Source organism: Hylobates moloch, unplaced genomic scaffold (assembly GCF_009828535.3).
Source record: "Hylobates moloch isolate HMO894 unplaced genomic scaffold, HMol_V3 SCAFFOLD_8, whole genome shotgun sequence".
NCBI classification, from domain to species: domain Eukaryota; kingdom Metazoa; phylum Chordata; class Mammalia; order Primates; family Hylobatidae; genus Hylobates; species Hylobates moloch.
The window spans coordinates 77,630,298-77,647,511 of NW_026652283.1; the positions used below are offsets into that span (position 1 = coordinate 77,630,298).

The 17,214-nt window shown below is 43.7% G+C and overlaps 2 protein-coding genes across 14 annotated transcripts in view; one reads left to right on the forward strand and one right to left on the reverse strand.

Annotated features, from left to right (window-relative positions):
• The window catches only part of IQCF6 (IQ motif containing F6), a 126,067-nt gene that overhangs the window by 80,829 nt on the left and 28,024 nt on the right, over positions 1-17,214 (forward strand). The window contains exons 1-2 of one of the 11 annotated variants that reach the window (XM_058441882.1): positions 6,077-6,105; positions 7,260-7,447. The exons of 9 other annotated variants lie outside the window; for them this stretch is intronic. The gene's annotated coding sequence lies outside the window, so the exon portion shown is untranslated. Of the gene's footprint in view, positions 1-6,076; positions 6,106-7,259; positions 7,448-12,921; positions 13,049-17,214 lie in introns of those variants that run through there. One more of the 11 variants, XM_058441878.1, reaches the window with a different exon arrangement.
• Positions 3,868-5,896, reverse strand: LOC116472324 (IQ domain-containing protein F5-like). 3 transcript variants are annotated; one of them, XR_004249069.1, is made up of 4 exons: positions 5,741-5,896; positions 5,432-5,533; positions 5,032-5,294; positions 3,868-4,311 (listed from the first exon to the last, which is right to left on the reverse strand). XR_004249069.1 is itself a non-coding variant. In XM_032159113.1 (3 exons), exons 1-3 carry the CDS (start codon positions 5,795-5,797, stop codon positions 3,883-3,885), a joined length of 588 nt encoding a protein of 195 aa, XP_032015004.1. In that variant the 5' UTR covers positions 5,798-5,896; the 3' UTR covers positions 3,868-3,882. The 3 variants fall into 3 exon arrangements, 1 of the variants encoding a protein (XP_032015004.1); XM_032159113.1 differs by lacking the exon at positions 5,032-5,294; XR_009214369.1 differs by lacking the exons at positions 3,868-4,311; positions 5,032-5,294 and having other exon boundaries at positions 5,464-5,533; positions 5,620-5,829.

A 17,214-nucleotide genomic window follows, 5' to 3' on the forward strand; every position in this document is an offset into this window, starting at 1 on the left:
CCATAGGACAGCTAGGCAAGCTTCAGGCATGGCTAGGCTTAGTCCCTCCCTTTCCATCCCTTGACTGTACTTTCCTCGGTTGGCTTCATTCTCAGCAAGCTTTTTCTGTGTGGTGCCCCCAGCAGCTCTGCTTACATAATCCCTATAGTTAGCAAACCCAGTAGTTCCAAGACAGCACAAAAGCTGAGGCTTATTGACCTGGTTTGGGTCTCATGCCCTGAACCAATCATATGCATTAAGTGACCATATGCATCAAGTGTTCTGATATTCCTCTAAGCACTTGCACATCCTGGGTTGATGAGCCTGAGTGAGTCATGCCTCCATCATGCAGGGGCAACTACGTTGGTACCTTCTCTAACGCTTCTCCATCCCATGGTTGTGGGGCTATTGGAGACAGGGTAATCATGATTTAGAAAAGCAAATTGATTGTCTGAGGACTGGCTGGTGAAATAATCATCTTTACCGGCCATTTACAGATCCAGAAAATGCAGTGAGTCCAAGAGGTGGAAGGAGACGTGACATTAGCAGAGAGTAGACAGAGGGAAGCAGAAGCCAATAGGAAAAGATACTGAGGAGTGGAAGAGACAGAGTGAAAGACAACATTATGAGAGGTAGGCAGAGACAGAGACGGGCAAAACCCCACAGAGAAAGAGAGCAGCACGCACCCATGAAGTGGAGGGGCAACAATAGACCCTGCCCCACCATGATGTGCACACAGACACACTCACGCACACACTTGGGAACACTGCCAGAGAGAAATGATAACACAGAGAGACTGAGGCTGAGAACAACATGCCTATTGGGTATGAGGGATCTAGGGTGGTTGGCTGACAGAATCATTCAGGGATGGTGGGATAGTTGTTTCTAGGCAGCAGGATTTCAACTGTGCTGAAGCCACAGATCTAAGTTCTGGATGGAATTGTGAATTGTGTATTCATTCATCAGATAAATATTTATTAAAACAACAAAAAGACAACCAGCAACTAATTAAAATTATTGCAAGGGACTTGAATATACATTTGTCCAAAGATGGTATTCAAATGGAGACCATGCACCTAAGTCAGCATCATTAGTAATTAGGGAAATGCAAATCAAGCCCACAATTAAATATCACATCACACCAACTAGAATGGTTATAATTTTTTTAAAAAGAGAAAATAGTGAATGTCGGAAAGGATGTACAAAAATCAGAACCCTTGTACATTGCTGGAGGGAATGTAAAATGATGTAGCTGCTAGATATTCACAACAGGTTTATTCACAAGAGCCAAATGTGCAAACATCCAAATGTCCATCAATGATGAATGGATAAGCAAAGTGTGGCATATCCATACAATGGAATATTACTCAGGATAAAAAGTAATAATATATGCTATAACATGGATGAACCTTGGAAACATTATGTTCAGTGAAAGAAGACAGACACAAAATATTGTATAATTCCATTTATGTGGAAAATCTAGAATAGGTAAATTCATGAAGACAGATGCAGATTGGGGGTTGCCAGGGGCTGGGGATAACAGAAAATAGTGGTTTAATGAATATGGGTGTATTAGTCTGTTTTCACACTGCTGATAAACACATACCTGAGATTGGGCAATTTATAAAAGAAGGAAGTTTGTTGGACTTACAGTTCCACATGTCTGGGGAGGCCTCACAATCATAGCAGAAGGTAAGGAGGAGCAAGTCACATCTTACATGGATGGCAGCAAGCAAAGAGAGAGCTTGTGCAGAGAAACTCCCGTTTTAAAAACCATCAGATCTTGTGAGACCCATTTACTGTCATGAGAACAGCATGGAAAAGACCCACCCCCATGATTCAATCATCTCCCACCAGGTTCCTACCACAACACATGGGAATTATGGGAGCTACAAGGTGAGATTTGGGTGGGGACACAGAGTCAAACCATATCAATGGGATTTTCTTTTACTGTGATAAAAATGTCTGAGAACTTTATAGAGATGGTGGTTGCTTAACATTGTGAATTTGCTAAATACCATCGAATTGTTAATTTTAGTTTAGTGGTTAATCTTACATGGTTAATCTAAAAATGATTAGTCTTATGTTACATGAAGATCACTTCAAACTTACAGACTACACACACACACACACACACACACACACACACACACACACACTTCCTGTTTTTTTTTTTTGAGACAGGGTCTCACTGTGTCCCCCAGGCTGGAGTGCAGTGGCGTGATCTTGGGTCACTGCAATCTCCGCCTCCCAGGTTCAAGTGATTCTCCTGCCTCAGGCTCCTGAGTAGCTGGGATTACAGGCACGTGCCACTACGCCTGGCTAATTTTTGTATTTTTAGTAGAGACGGGGTTTCACCATGCTGGTCAGGCTGCTCTCGAACTCCTGACCTCGTGATCTGCCCATCTCGGCCGCCCAAAGTGCTGGGATTACAGGCGTGAGCCACTGCGCCTGGCCCCGCTTCCTGTTTTTTTAATAAGTCAGGTGTGGCCACAAGCGGAGACAAAAAGAAAAACTCAAGAAAACTACGTTTATTACACTCACAGGACCTGATTCTTACAGTGGGCGGCATGCCATGCAAGGTGACAAGGGAAGCTCCAGGCTTTGGTCAGGTGGCAGAGGAAGAAGCAAGGGGAGATCTGAAGTCATGGTCTTAATTGAGTTTCTGAGGGAAAGGCAAGGCAGGGCAGGGTAAAATATTTAGGGTTGGCTGGTTGGCATAATGTGGCGAGTTCTAAGCTGTAGAGGTGGTCCCTAGTGCTCCGGTACCTGCCCAGGAATAATTAAGGGAGAGGGATATTGCCTCCTGGGGTGTAAGAGCCAGATGCAGGAGGTCTGCTATGGATTGGGTAGTTTGGATATCTAAATATATACAGATTGAGTATTCCTAATCTAAAAATTCAAAACCCCAAATGCTACTAAATAGGAAGTTTTTTGTGTGCCAAAATGAAGCTCAAAGACAATGCTGTTGGAGAATTTTGGATTTTGATTTTCAGATGAGGGATGCTGAATATGTAAGTAAAAAGTAAATATTCCAACATCTCCCAAAATCTGAACTCTGAAGCTATTCTGCTCCTAAGCATTTCAGATAAGGATACTGAATCTGTACATATGTGTAGATACATAGAGAGAGAACCACTATGTTCCAAGCCCAATTCTAGGTCCTGGGAATCCAGCACTGACCCCAGAAGCCTGCTCTCCTGGAGGCCACCCTCTAGAAGGAAAAAGAAAATAGACAATCGGGTAAGACAAGCTCAGGTAGTGATGAGGACTTTGAAAACAGGAAGGCAGACTGAGGAGCTGGAGATGGTGCCTTTGCACAGAGACAAACCTGCATGGAGTGGGAGCTCCATCCAGAAGCCGAGGGCCCTAGGAGAGCAGGCAGCAGGACAAAGTTCTCAGATGGGAACACGCTTGGGATAGTTGCTAAATAGCAGAGCAGCCAGAGAGGACATAAAGAGGATGAGATGGCCAGGGCCAGACTATGCAGGGTTATGTAGACCCAGGGAGAGCTTTTGAACTTGCTCTAAGTGTTAAAGGAAGACGCTGGAGGATTAAGAGCAAAGGATGGCACAGGCCTCCATACTGCATGGCCACAGGGGGCGCCATTACACGCACCTCAGCAGGAACCAGTGTCCCTGGAGCTGGCCTTCTTGGTGGCTCTGCAACCCCAACCCACTCACCTATGGCCAACACTGCCAATCTATTACAAGCCCTGTTCCTCCAGCATGGGGCTGTCACATGCTTCTCCCCACAGGACCCCAGACAATCCAACTGACTCCTCAGAGCTGACCTGTGAGATGCCAGGTACCTGTCCTCATTTCCCTGACCCTTTGCTGAGACAAATACTTCTGGGAGTTTTTAAAATAGAGAACTAGGGACACATAGTTGGAGCAGACCTAGTCAGTTCTTTATTGGGAAGGGAATGCAGTCTGTAATTCGGCAAACCTGTGATCCCAGGAAGATGCCAAGCTCAAGGCTCAGCTGGCTTGTTGTGAGCTCGTAGCTGCCATGGAAAAAGCCATGGGTATGGCAACTTCTCCAGCGCCAATAGACCTGGATGATCCGGACAGCACTGAGCAAACGGCAGTAACGCCAGCGGACATGCCACATGCAGACCCAGGACTGCAGCCTGACTGCTGTCCGTAGCTGCCGTGTGCGGAGCTCCAGCGCTGCCCACTGCCTCTTTGCCTGCAGCCTTGCCAGCACCTGCCTCCACCAGCACTGAATGATCAAAGCTCTGAGGGTCGCGTGCAGTAGTGTGCATTGCACCAGCGTGCCCCACCACCAGGACTGGCTCTTTTTTGCTGCCAGTACCTTGTCAGTGGGGGGCTTCATTTGGAGAAGGAGGAGAGGTTGCAAGAAAAGAAAGGTCAGGACATTTTCCTCACAAACATCAGCTCCAGGAGGTGAGAGGAAGCGGCCGGGTACTCTACAATGGCCCTTTCCTGTAAAGTTCAGGAGCACTGGGCAGGGCAACACCTAACCCAGGAGACCAGGTTGTACCACCTCTGCCACCCACAGGCCAATGGACATGGCCACTTCGCCTTCACCTCTAAATCTCAATGTTCCCATCTGCAAAATGGGGGTACACCTGCCCTAGCTACCTTGCCCAGGTTTTTGGAAACCTTGTTGGCCAGTCTAGAGCAAGGACACCGTGATGCAGGGTCAAAGTGTTAACATATTTCACCTAGGCCTGACCATCTCCTGAGACCCATGACCCATCCCTTCAGACCGCTCCTACCTGCCAGAGAAGTGTGTCCTTTGCTGGCCCTGCCCTCTTATTTCTAACTCCAAGTGAAATCCACAACCTGCTCTTTCCTGCTGTCACGTCATAGTAGTCAAAGTTTCCCTGCTCCACACAGTTTGGAGTCTTTTTCACCTACTTCTTACTTTCACTTCTTTTAACACAATTTTTCTTGTTAAAACTTCTTTTAACTTCAGCTTACCTACACATAAGTGGACTCATGTGCACACTCCCCCACATCCCACCAAATTCAAGACTTGGGTTTCCCTTTACATGGCCATGCATTCCCCAAACACGGCCCTCACCATGCCATGCTCCAATGTTGCATGTCTGCTTTCCACTTTTCAGGGTTTCTCTTTCCTACATCCAAGTCTCCATGCCTCAGTCACCCACCTTTCCCAGACTCGTAAGGAAATGGGAGAAGAAGATAGCCCAGGATGAGTCAGTCTCTATTTATTGCAGCTTTGAATACAGCAACTATGTCCTTGTTGGCCTGGGATATTCTTGGTTTATGGTGGTTGTTCCTGACTAAGGATTAATAGCAACACCTTTCACTCACAAATATTTCCTTGTTTGGACAAGAAATTCCGTAATTAACCAATTCTATGAGCCACAGAGAAGACAACCACCTCTACTAGGTGGCATGGGTCAGAGATGTTGCAGGTGCGGGGTCTCTTCCAACCTTGAGGGCCTGCTCTGACTTACCTTTGGTTTTGGAGGAGGAGGCATTTTCTCCCGCTCCATTTGTTTCAACAGTGTGGTTTCATCAACATCTTCCGTTATGCTTTGGCGAACATGGCCATCCTTCTGTAATCAGATTTTAAAGTGAAGAGGTGTGGGTAGGTAGTTCTTTGTAGAACTCAGGGCACACTCCCTCACTGTGACTGAATCACCTGTGTCTGTCCTGCCTGCAGGATACCCAGTTTTCAGCCAAGTTCACCACATCCTTAACCTCTTGGCTTTCCCAGAGACCCAGACACAGGGCTTGCATCCTGATTAACTGTGGGAATTCACCTCTCCCTGCCTGCATCTTTGAATGGACTGGTTGTCTCTTACAAAACATTTGCCCATGACTGCAGGTAGTTGGTTCAACCCCTTCAAGTCTGCAATCCCCTTTAGTGCCCATGATTAGAGGCTAGAGGTCTCCATTATACTCAGGTTTGTACTTCTGTAGCCACCACTGTGGCAGGAAGTGTGAAGGAAGAGAGAGTGTGATGATGTCATAAGGGCACCTATGACTCTGGCATCAGAATGGCTTCCAACAGCTGAGTCTTTTCCAGTGAATATGTGGAACCCTTGTCCATTCTTTTTTGCAGACATGGCCACAATTTGACTACAAAAGCAAGCCACTGGAAATACTGGCTAATTAGCACAAAGAGGTATATAGTTAGTGCTTTCAATCTAGTTGATAAAAACAAAAATTGAGACAACCTAAACCTCCATCAAATACAAAATTTAGTCATATGGATTTCAGTTTAATGAAACAATTGAGCCATATAAGGATGAGAAAGAATGAATTAGCAGCAAAATTCTCAAACAGATGCTTCAGAAAAGGAGATTTAGGAATGGCTAAGAAGCACATGAAAAGATGCCCAATATCAATAGTCATGAGGGAAATAAAAATGAGAACCAAAATGAGATACCCCTAGACACCCTAAGAGAATGGCTAACATAAGAAATCTGACAGTACTAAATCCTGGCAGGGATTCAGAATGGGTAGATCTCTTCTACACTGCTGATAAAAAGGTGTGAAACAGCAGAACCACTTTGGAAAATGGTTTGGCACTTCCTAATGAAGTTCAACATGCACCCGCCCTATAACTCAGTAGTTTCAGTCCTAAAATTTGCAAATGAAAAATGAAAACACATTTTACAAAGACATGTGCATGGATATTCATAGCAGCTTTATTCAAATAGGTCAGAATTGGAAACAACCCAAATGTCCACCAACAGGTGACTAGACAAAAATTTCCTTATATATTAGTATAATGGAGTAATAGTAACAAAAATGAATATATTCATACACAGAATAACATAAATGACTCTCAGAAACTTGATGCTAAATGAAAGAAGCTAGACTACCTACAGGTTCTTCCATTTATATAAAATTCTAAAACAGGTAAAACTAACAGGTAAAATGAACCACAATAAAATGAATCAGATGAATTCCTAAATATAGGGGTTTTGCCTGCAAACAGCACATGGAAACAAAGAGGAATGTGCTGTATCTTGTTTTTGGTGGTGGTTACCAAGGAATATGGAATTGTGAAAATTCATCAAACCAAGCACTTAATGAAACCACAGAAAAGAACTTTGTTCTCTCTGTACTGATATGGAGTACAAGTGAAACAAATTGAGTTGATGGACAAATACTTATAAGCATATCATAAAAGTACTATGAAAACAAGGGAATTAGGAAGACATACACAACCAAAATTTATCAATGATTATCTTTGATGAGGCTAGTAGAATTGGAGGGACAGGGCACACTCCCTCACTGTGGCTGAATCCCCTGTGTCTGTCCTGTCTGCAGGGCACCCAGTTACCAGCCTCCTGGGAGAGCAGGACACACACTGAGGATACCTTTGAGGCCCCAGCTAGGGTACAAATGTCTTTGACTGCTCTCCTGTCACAGTCAGAAGATGAGTCAGCACAGCCACTGCAGAAGCCAGCACCATCTCTGCCTGATCCCAACCACTGAAAAGCCACCTGGTGCCGCAGGTCAATGCTCAGCACAAGGTCCTCTGGCCATGGCCTGAGGGGTCAGCATCAGACCCTGGTCCCCCTCAGAGTTTCTGCCCAGGGGTCACTAAAGAGTACATTTGAAATGTTTAGGATGAGTACTTGGGAGGCTGCAGTGGGGCCCTGGGGGGAATGTAGGGAAGAGGAGGAGGCCAGTTAAGGCTGGGGGTGGGTATCAGGGTGAAGATAGTAGGACAAGGGGCATGGAAAAGACAGGTGCTAGGTAGAGGGCAGGGTAAGTGGTGAGAAGAACTTGTGGGATCGGGAAGGTGCAGAAAGCATTTTTTGATGAAGCGATTGGAGAAAACCCACAGGGCCAGATTTGCATCTCTTAGAGTCTTTCTTCGGATCATGACCCAGTGATTTTTTTTTTTTTTTTTTTTTACTGTATTGTTTGTTTTCAATTTCTTCAAGCAGAAACTTAAAATGTATATTGATCAGCTTTTCTAGTTACCTTCAGCAAAAGGACCATTCCAGCTCCTTAGCACATCATTACTAGAAGCAGGAGTCCCTCCGTGTTGTATCCTTACCCACTCCTTTATTTTCAAATTCCCATCTCCTTCTGTGCACAAAATACATGTGTTTCTCTTTTGATCCAGCAAGAAAGTCTCTGTATTTTGATAGACACTACTACACATTCACAGTTATTTTCATTTCCAATATGGTTTGACTTATTGCCATATTGCTTCATAATTTCCAGCTGTTGATTTTTTCATTTTCACTTTTGTTGTCTTTTGTTGAGTTGGTAGGGAATTGTTTGGATTTTTATTCTTTTTTCAGTATAGAAGTTGAGGCAGACTGCACTTGCCTACCCAGTATCCATTTTCCTCATTTTCCTAACTAATGGAACCATGAATATTTGGAGTAGCAATATCTCCAGCCAGGTAGCACCTCCAGGGATTTGTCATGCAGAATTCTAGGCACAACCACCTTACAAACCAAGACATGCAAGAGTAGGCATGGCTCCCATCAGTGATGGCAGAAAGTCGTTCTCTCACTGCTTTGGGAGGAGGAGGAGGGGGTTACTCCTAAAGCTTCTGAAGAAAAGAGCCCCTTGGAGGAGTGAGGCGCAGGCCAAAGGCAATAGGTCCTGAGCAGAATCTTTGCAACCTGCCCTTGCCAGTGGCGTTGGGCACCAGGCTGAACCCTGGACCTGAAAATATACTATGGCTGCTCTGCAGATGCCCACTCCCACACCTTCCAACACACAGAAGGGGCTTGGGGCTGAGGAAAGCATCACCCAGCTGCAAGGCATGAAGATCCCTGTACACCTCTCCACCAGCCCTCCCACTACTCATGCAGGGCCCACCATGGAAAGACCGTGGGGAGGGTTGCAGACCTCAGACTTCTGGAATGGAGGTTCACACAAACATCTGAGGGACACAGGCTGAGAGTGAGGGGCCTTGGGCATGGATGACAAAGCAGAGACAGTGAGAGACCACCTGAGAGATGGTTGCGCCATAGGTGCCCAGAGACAGAGAGACTTAGCAAAGCAGTGGCCCAGCAGCACCCACCCAAGGCAGGCCCAGCAGAGGGTGAGGCATCCTGGGGGGAGGCCAGAGAGGGGACATGGGGGTGGACGAGGAGCACAGCTGCTTCTGAGGACGTGGTAGGATTTAGATGCTGTGTGCCCAATGACCTCCAGTGGCAGAGGGACAGCCCTTTCCCCTGCCTACCCCTAGTCCTCTGTTTGTTACCTGCCCCCATGCCACCCCCACCACCATCCCCCCACAGCCCCCGAGTCTCTCTCCCCTCCCCGATCCCATGCCTGGTTCTCCCAGGAAGTGCCCAGCAGAGGGGAGGGAAGCCTTGTTGTTCAGCCCCAGGGTGGGGAGGCGGCAGGCACAGCTGCTGCCCTCAGCTCCTGCTCTGGCTTCCCCAGGGGCTGGCTCTGGCTGGCTGCTACCCGACTCCCTTCCCCATCATAAGGCACAGCATCTGTCCTGCTGTTGCCCAGCTGAAGTGCCCTGTCTTCCTGGCTCCCTGCCAAGCACTCTGCCGGCCCTGAGGGCCTTGCCAAGCACAGGCCTGTGGAATCCTGGCCTTTCCAGCTGGCCCTGGCTGCAGCCAGACTCTCTGATGTCCTGCTCTGAATGGAGATGGCTAGACAGGGGCTGTGAAAAATAAAGCCCAGTTTCTACACTCCCTGGTGAAAGAGGTTGAAACAGCCCTCCTACCTCTGTTGGCATCCCAGTCAGCCTGAGCACTAGGGCCTCTTTTAGAGAAAAGTTTCACCAGATCTGCCGTGAGGGGCAGCAGCCAAGGGTCAGCTTGGGCCAGGCCTTAATCTATGCAACAGATCTCCCACAAGTGGCCATCAGCTTGGCAAATCTGGGGTTAGCTAGGTTTTCCTACAGCCAGGCCTATGTCGTGGCATTCTCTGTTTCAAGTTCCATCTGGCTTGCTGTGATTTTGCAGACTGGGCAGGTGTGATAGGAAGTGAGGAAGGGCCTGGTAATATTGTCTGGGGTTCTGAATCCAACTACAAAAAATGGGCCTTCTGGTATGCTGACAAATGGGCCTCTGAAAGGTATGCACATGAAATCCCTGGAATCTGTGACTATTATGTATGACAAAAGGTGTGATTAACTTAAGGGTCTTGTGAGGAAGGGTTTATCCTGGATTACCTGTATGGGACCTAAATACAGTCATAGGTACCCCTAAAAGAGAATGGCAGAGGAACTTTTAAGAGAGACACACTTTAGACAAGGCGATGTGAAGAGGAAGGCAGGGACAGGAGGGATGTGACCTCAAGCCAAGGAATGCTGGGAACTACCGGAAGCTGGAAGTGACAAGGAAGGAAATCTCCCCTAGAGCTTCTGGAAGGAGCTTGGCCCTCCTGACACCTGGATTTCAGCCTCTAGCCTCCAGGACCATAAGAGAATGTATTTCTTTTCTTTTAAGCCACCAGGTATGTGGTACTTGTTACAGCAGCCACATAAACAAATAGACCTCTTAATTTTTTTTTTTTTTTTGAGATGGAGTTTTGCTCTTGTTGCCCAGGCTGGAGTGCAGTGGCATGATCTTGGCTCACTGCAATCTCCGCCTCCTGGGTTCAAGCAATTCTCCAGTCTCAGCCTCCATAGTAGCTGGGATTACAGGCACCTGCCACCACTCCCAGCTAATTTCTGTGCTTTTAGTAGAGACGGGGTTTCTCCATGTTGGCCAGGCTGGTCTCAAACTCCTGACCTCAGGTGATCCATGTGCATTGGCCTCCCAAAGTGCTGGGATTACAGGCGTGAGCCACCGTGCCTGGCCTAGACCTCTTAACTTTTAAGTAAACCAATAAATTCCCTTTTTTGGTTTCTAAGTCTATTTTCTGTCATTTGCAACCAAAAGAGTCTTAATTTAGACAATAGCTTAAAAGAAGGGAGACAGGCAAAAGAAAAGAATGGATTGTTATATAGGGATTGGTGGATGAGAGAAGGACACTTCAAGGGTAGAGGAAAGGAGGACGGTGAGTGTCTGCCAGTGTGATGATGTGGACACTTGTGGGAAGGGAAAGACTGATGGAAGTAGCAATGGAAATTTTATCCAGGCCACAGTCGTGACAATAATAATCGACAGAGCTGCTGTGGTCAGAATGTTTGTGTCCTTTCAAAATTCATATGCTGAAACTTAATCTCTAATGTAATAGTATTAAGAGGTGGGGCTTTGGGAGGCTGTATCCTCATGAATGGGATTTGTATCCTTATAATAGCACTTTGAGGGAGCCATTTTGCCCTTCTATCATGTGAGGACACACATTTACCCCTTGAGGACAGAGCAACATGGTACCGTCCATAAAACAGAGCAAGCCTTCACCTTCATCTGCGAACACATTGATCTTGGACTCTCCAGTGTCCAGAACTGTGAGAAATAAATTTCTACATCCCGTGTCTGGATCTCCCAGGAAGTGGCCAGGGACACAGGCTGAGAGTGAGGGACTATAAGCTGTGCTATAAAATTACCCAGTCTAGGGTATTTTTATAGCACAGCATGAATAGCCTAAGACAAGAGCCATTATAATAATAAATTAGGGAGTAGGAACATCATGATATTCTCAACTGTGTGTGTGAGTGTGTGCATGCGTGAGGTGTGGGGGAGTCAGAGAGAGACAGAGAAACAGAGACAGAGAGAGATTAAGCTAATCTTGGATGTGACCTAGGAATTGTCCACCTAAGATTGCCTGAAAACCTAAATGATGGGGCATCAGCTTTTTGAGAGGAAAGAGGAATACAAATGATGATAAGTCAAATGCCAATAACTTATAGAGCAAAAATAGAACCTACTCATTTATGCAAAGACATAGAGATCCTGGCTGTATACTAAGAGGAGACAAGGTCACACAGAGTTGGAGGCAGAGGGTTAGAAAAGGTAGAATTTGCCCAAGCAAGGAAGGAGAAAGTAAAAGGAGAAGAAATAAGTGGTTTCTCAAATCCATGAAGTGCCGAATGTGCAGACAACCCCTTTATCAGTGCGCGGAAGGGCAAGTGTCCAGCTATAGGGGATGTTCAGTCATAAGGGGGGATGTCCAGCCATGGGTGCGGATGTCTAGTCTTTGGTGATTATGTTCAGTCAGGAAGGGGATGTCTAGCCATGATTGTGAATGTCCAGACATTCACAATCTCCATAGGTGGAGATATCTAGCCATTGGTACCATGTCCAGCCATGGAGGAATGTCCACACATTGGCAGAATGTCCATCCATGGAGGAGGCACTCCCAGCCATGGTGAGGATGTCCAGCTATGGGTGGATGTGCAGTAATGGGAGGAGGTCCAGCCATTGGGGCAATACTCAGCCATGATTAGGATGTCCGTCCATGAGTAAAAAAGTCTATCAAGAGCTCAGCTGAGCTAAAGAGAGCTGAACCAAGAGGCATCAGAGGAGGTAATTAAGACAACAAGCCAAAATGAAAGTAACAGTGAAGTTGTTAGTCACCTGCTGCAATACAAGTAAGAGGCTAAACTAGAGCCAGTGCCCACTCTCCCATATTCCTTTTCCCTCGTGGTACAGCATACCAGTTGAGGGTCAGGTGGATCAGCATAGATGCAGGGGTGGGCAGTCTCACCGCCAAAGGAGCCCTGAATAAAAGGCTGCTGCAGTTTTATGAACCCAGAAGCTGGGAAAAAGGACAAAAAGAAGGGCTAGGAGTGGAAACATACTGAGTACGAAGTCAAAGCAGTGAAAAATATCTTTAAGCCAACCGCAACCAACCCACTTAAGGAAATATTGGCAGAAGCACCTAGAGAAAGCCTCAGCTGAAGGTCCACAAGAATGAGGCCTCCAGATGAAGCTGCCTGGACTACAATGAGATATGAGTAAGAGCATAGCAAGCCAGAGGGGCTCATTCCTTAACTGTAACTCCTTTCAAAGATTGCAATGCATTGGTTGCGCACCAAGTCTGATGCAGGGAGGGCAGCATTCTTCCATGAGGCCTGCCAAATAATGCTTTTGTTGTTGCCTGTGTTTAGGCCAGAAAAGTCACAGGAGCTGGACTCTTCAATGTCCATGCATGAGGAAGGATGTCCAGCTATGAATGGGAATGTCCAACCTTGAATGGGGATAGCCACCCAAGATGGAGCTTGACCAGTCATGCATGTATGTAGATTTCCACCATTACGTCAGGATAACCAAACATGTGAATATGTCTAATTATGTGTAGAGATGTCTATTCAAGGAGATAAACAACCAAGCTTGGGGATGATCCTCCCAGCAGAGGGAATGTCTAACCATGTATGAAGATTTGTCCAATAATGTGAGAGAATGTCCATCCTTGAATAGAAATATCTAAACATTGTACCAAGGCTGGACACTTGGACTTTGGCTCTGACATACGTCATGTCAGCCTTGGCCTGTTTCTAATTTACAGAGTGTGTCAGTGGAATATGGTCATCGTCAGCATGGATTGGAAGTCCTTGGAGTGTGAAGACTTGAGGAATTTGTGAGACACAAAAACACAGGCCAGATCTTTACCAAAAAAGGAAGCCAGTTTTCCTCACAGGGAAAAAAGGGAGCCAGTTTTACTCACAGGGACTCTTCACACCAAGATTTCAATGTGGAACCCAGCTGGTTGGAAGTGATTTCATATTGTTCCTGGAAAAGGCTGTGGGTCTGGAAGATGTACTATCGACAGTGGGCCTGGATTATTCACCACAGCACTTGGCAGAGGTGTGGGTGGATATACCACATGCAAAGCAAAACTGCAGCCTGACCACCTGGTTTATATAGAAGCCCTGCCTCCACCTCTAAGCTGCCAGCCATTTCTGTTCCAGCAACCTTGCCAGTCTTGGCCTCAACCAGCACTAAATGATCAAAGTTATGAGCACAGCATACAACGGTGTATCATACCCGAGCAAAATCTTCATGGTTGCTTTGTTCTGCTGTGTGTTCTTTAGTTTTAGGAAGCATAGGTACTTAGAGAAATAAAACTACCGACACTTCACCCCCAGTGTCTGCCAAGAAGGGGTACTGGCTCACTCTTAACAATCAACCCTTTCTTGGGTAGTTCCAGAGAAATGGGCAGGTGCCAATATAAATCTGGAAGTTTTGAGTTTATGTCCTGCTTCTCACAGATGATGACCTACATTCTCATCTGAGAGAGAGACATATCTGTCCTATTCTCCTCAGAGGTGCGGGATCTAGGAGAAAGCATATGATGAACAGGAGTATACCATGTTCGTATGAGGAACCCTGTTCATGATACCAAGACCTTTTAGATTTCTTGGACTTTATTATTTTTTTCCTTGATCTTTTATTCCCTTTTCATTATTTTCTGTCCTTATCTCTACTTTTACTGGGTTTAAATTGCTTTTTAAATTTTAAGATGGATAATTAGTTCATTGGTTTTCTACCTTTCCTAATGCATACATTTGAAATAATGTTTCCCTCTAAGCAAGTTTTAGCTGCATCCTACAATTTTGAATATGCAGTATTTTGTTATCATTCGGTTTAAAATATCTTCAGTTTAAAGTATCTTCTAATTACTATTTTGATGTCTTCTTTGACTTCTGAGTTGTAAAGAAGTATGTTGCTTAATTTCTAAAAATTTGGAATTTTTCTAGTTGTTTTTATTACTATTGATTTCTGACTTAATTCAACTGTGCTCATAGAACATAATCTCTATGATTCACATTCTTTGACACTTGTTGAGGCTTTCTTTAAGGCTCAGCATATGGTCAATTTTGGTAAACATTCAATATGTACTTGAAAATAATGGTTCAAGCACAGCAGTTGGGTACAGTATTCTATATATGCTGATCAAGTCAATGTTGTTAATCGTGTTGTTTAAATATTCCATATCCTTACTTACTAATTACTTTTCTTCCTATTCTATCAGACATTGAAAGTCCCACTACATTGTAAGTGTGCATATTTCTCATTGTGATTCTGTCGATTCCTGATTTATATATTTTATACCTATATTATTAGGTGCACACAGATTTATAATTAGTATATCATGCTGTGGGTGAGTATTTATCACTATGAGGTGAGCATCTTTATTTCTAGATGCTTTTTGCATTACAGTATGCTTTGTATGATATCATTAATTAGACCAAGTTTCTTTGGTTAGTGTATTTGCCTGGTTTATAATTTTCCATCTTTGTACTTTCAATCTTTCTAAGTCTTTGTATTTTAGATATACCTCTTAGGAGCAGCATGCTCTTTTGTTTAAAATCCAGTCTGACAACCTTTATCTTCCAGTTAGAGCCCTTTGTCCGTTTACATTTAATGTAATTATTGGTGTATGTTTCAATCTACCGTCTTTTGCTTCATCTGTTATATATTTTTTTCTCTTTCTCCCTCTCTGTCCTTTCTTTCCTTCTTTTGGCTTGATTTTTTTTATTATTCCATTTCTCCCACTACCCTCAACTTCATTAACTTGGAAGTTAAACATTTTTTTTTTAAATATTTACTTAGTGATTACCTTAGACTAGCACTATCCAATAAAAATATAATGTATGTTGCAAACATAATAGTATAATCTGTGAGCCATATATGTAATTTTAAATTTTCTAATATCCACAGTAAAAAAAAGAAAAGAAAAAAGAAACAGGTGAACTTAATTTTAATAATACATTCAATTTAATTTAATATATCAAAATATTATCATTTCAACATGTAATCAATATAACATTAGTAATGGTATCACTTTCCTTTCTTTTAGTCTCCTTTTTTTCTTTTCTTGCCCTAAGTCTTTGAAATCTGGTGTATATTTTACATTTACAGTATACCTGAAGTAGGACTGGTCACATTTCTAAGTGCCAAGAGCCACATGTGCCTAGGGGCTACCATAGTTAACAAAGCAGCCTTGTAATACAGTACGCATCCTTAACTTATGAAAGTCTAATAAAAATGTAGTACTTTTACCTTACCTCTTCTCAGACATTCAAGGAGCTCAGAACATTTTTATTTTATTTAATTCTCTTCCCAAATTATATAATTATTGCTTAATGTAGCATATTCATTTGAATTTTTCCAAGTATTTACTATTTTCATTGATTCTGAATCTGTCTGCCATTTAGGCTTATTTTCTTTGCACCTGAAGTATACCCTTTCATATTTCTTTAAGTGTGATTAATTTTCTCAACTTTTGTCAAAAAAATTCTGTATTTCACCCTAATTATTGAAGAATGGTTTCAACAGGTAGGTCATTAGTTATTATTTATTGCTTTCAGTACTTGAACAATGTAATTTCACTGTCTTCTTGCCTCCATTGCTTCTGTTAAAAAGTCAGCTATTAGTCTAATTATTTTATATATTTTCTCCTAACCTATCTTCTAGTTCAGTAATTCTCTCTTTGTCTAATCTGCTGAAACTTACCCATTGAGTTTTTAATTGAGTTATTGTGTTTTTCTGTTCTAAAATTCCCATATGATACTTTCTGAAAGATTTCAATTTCCTGCTGAATTCTCATTTTGCCTTCTATTTTCTTTAACATATTAAGGCATAGTGTACTTACAAATTTTAAAATGTGTATAATTCATGACCTGGATCCTCTGTGAGTCTGTTTTTGTTGTCAATTATTTCTCGTGTTTTGGGTGGGTTTTTTTTTTCCGTTTTTAAGTTTGGGTTTTTTTAATGGAGCGCTGGACGGTTGTATAAGAAAAATTTTCAAAATAAGTTGAGGTCTGAGATTATGCTACCTTCCTTCAGAGGCAATTTACATTTGCTTCTGGTAGGTGACTGGAGCATTAGCAATCCTGGATCACTTCAACCCAGTTTCAGAGATTAAGATGTGAACAGGGCTTCCGCCATGAGAAATGCTGGCCTATTTTAAATCCACCTTTTTCCTGGTATGGTATAGCCCTCTTGGCTTCCACTGTTACATATTGGGGATTTACTAGTGTGCCCCCATCCTTAGCAGGACTGGTCTCCAACTTTGGAGCCTCCTTACACAGAAACTGTCAAAAATTCTGCCCAAAATTTCAGCTCCTTGGCTTTCCAGCTGCCTTCTCACCACCTCTCCCACTCCCTGTACCACTACCCAGGAAGATGAGGAACAAGATACCAATGTTTACTGATCAGGGTGACCTTTTTATTTTTGGGTTCTGGATCCACACAGGAGGCACAGCTCAGCATCCTCAGGACACTTAAGTATCTGATAGTAATAATCTGGGTTTCTCTTTTTTATATGAAACACCTACTTACCTTCTGCTTCCCTTAAAATATTTCTTCAACTTTCTGGGTCTCAATTATAGTTGCCTATGCATTTTTGTAGAGTTGATTTTATAGAGAAGAGATAGATTTGCATAAGATACTGTTCT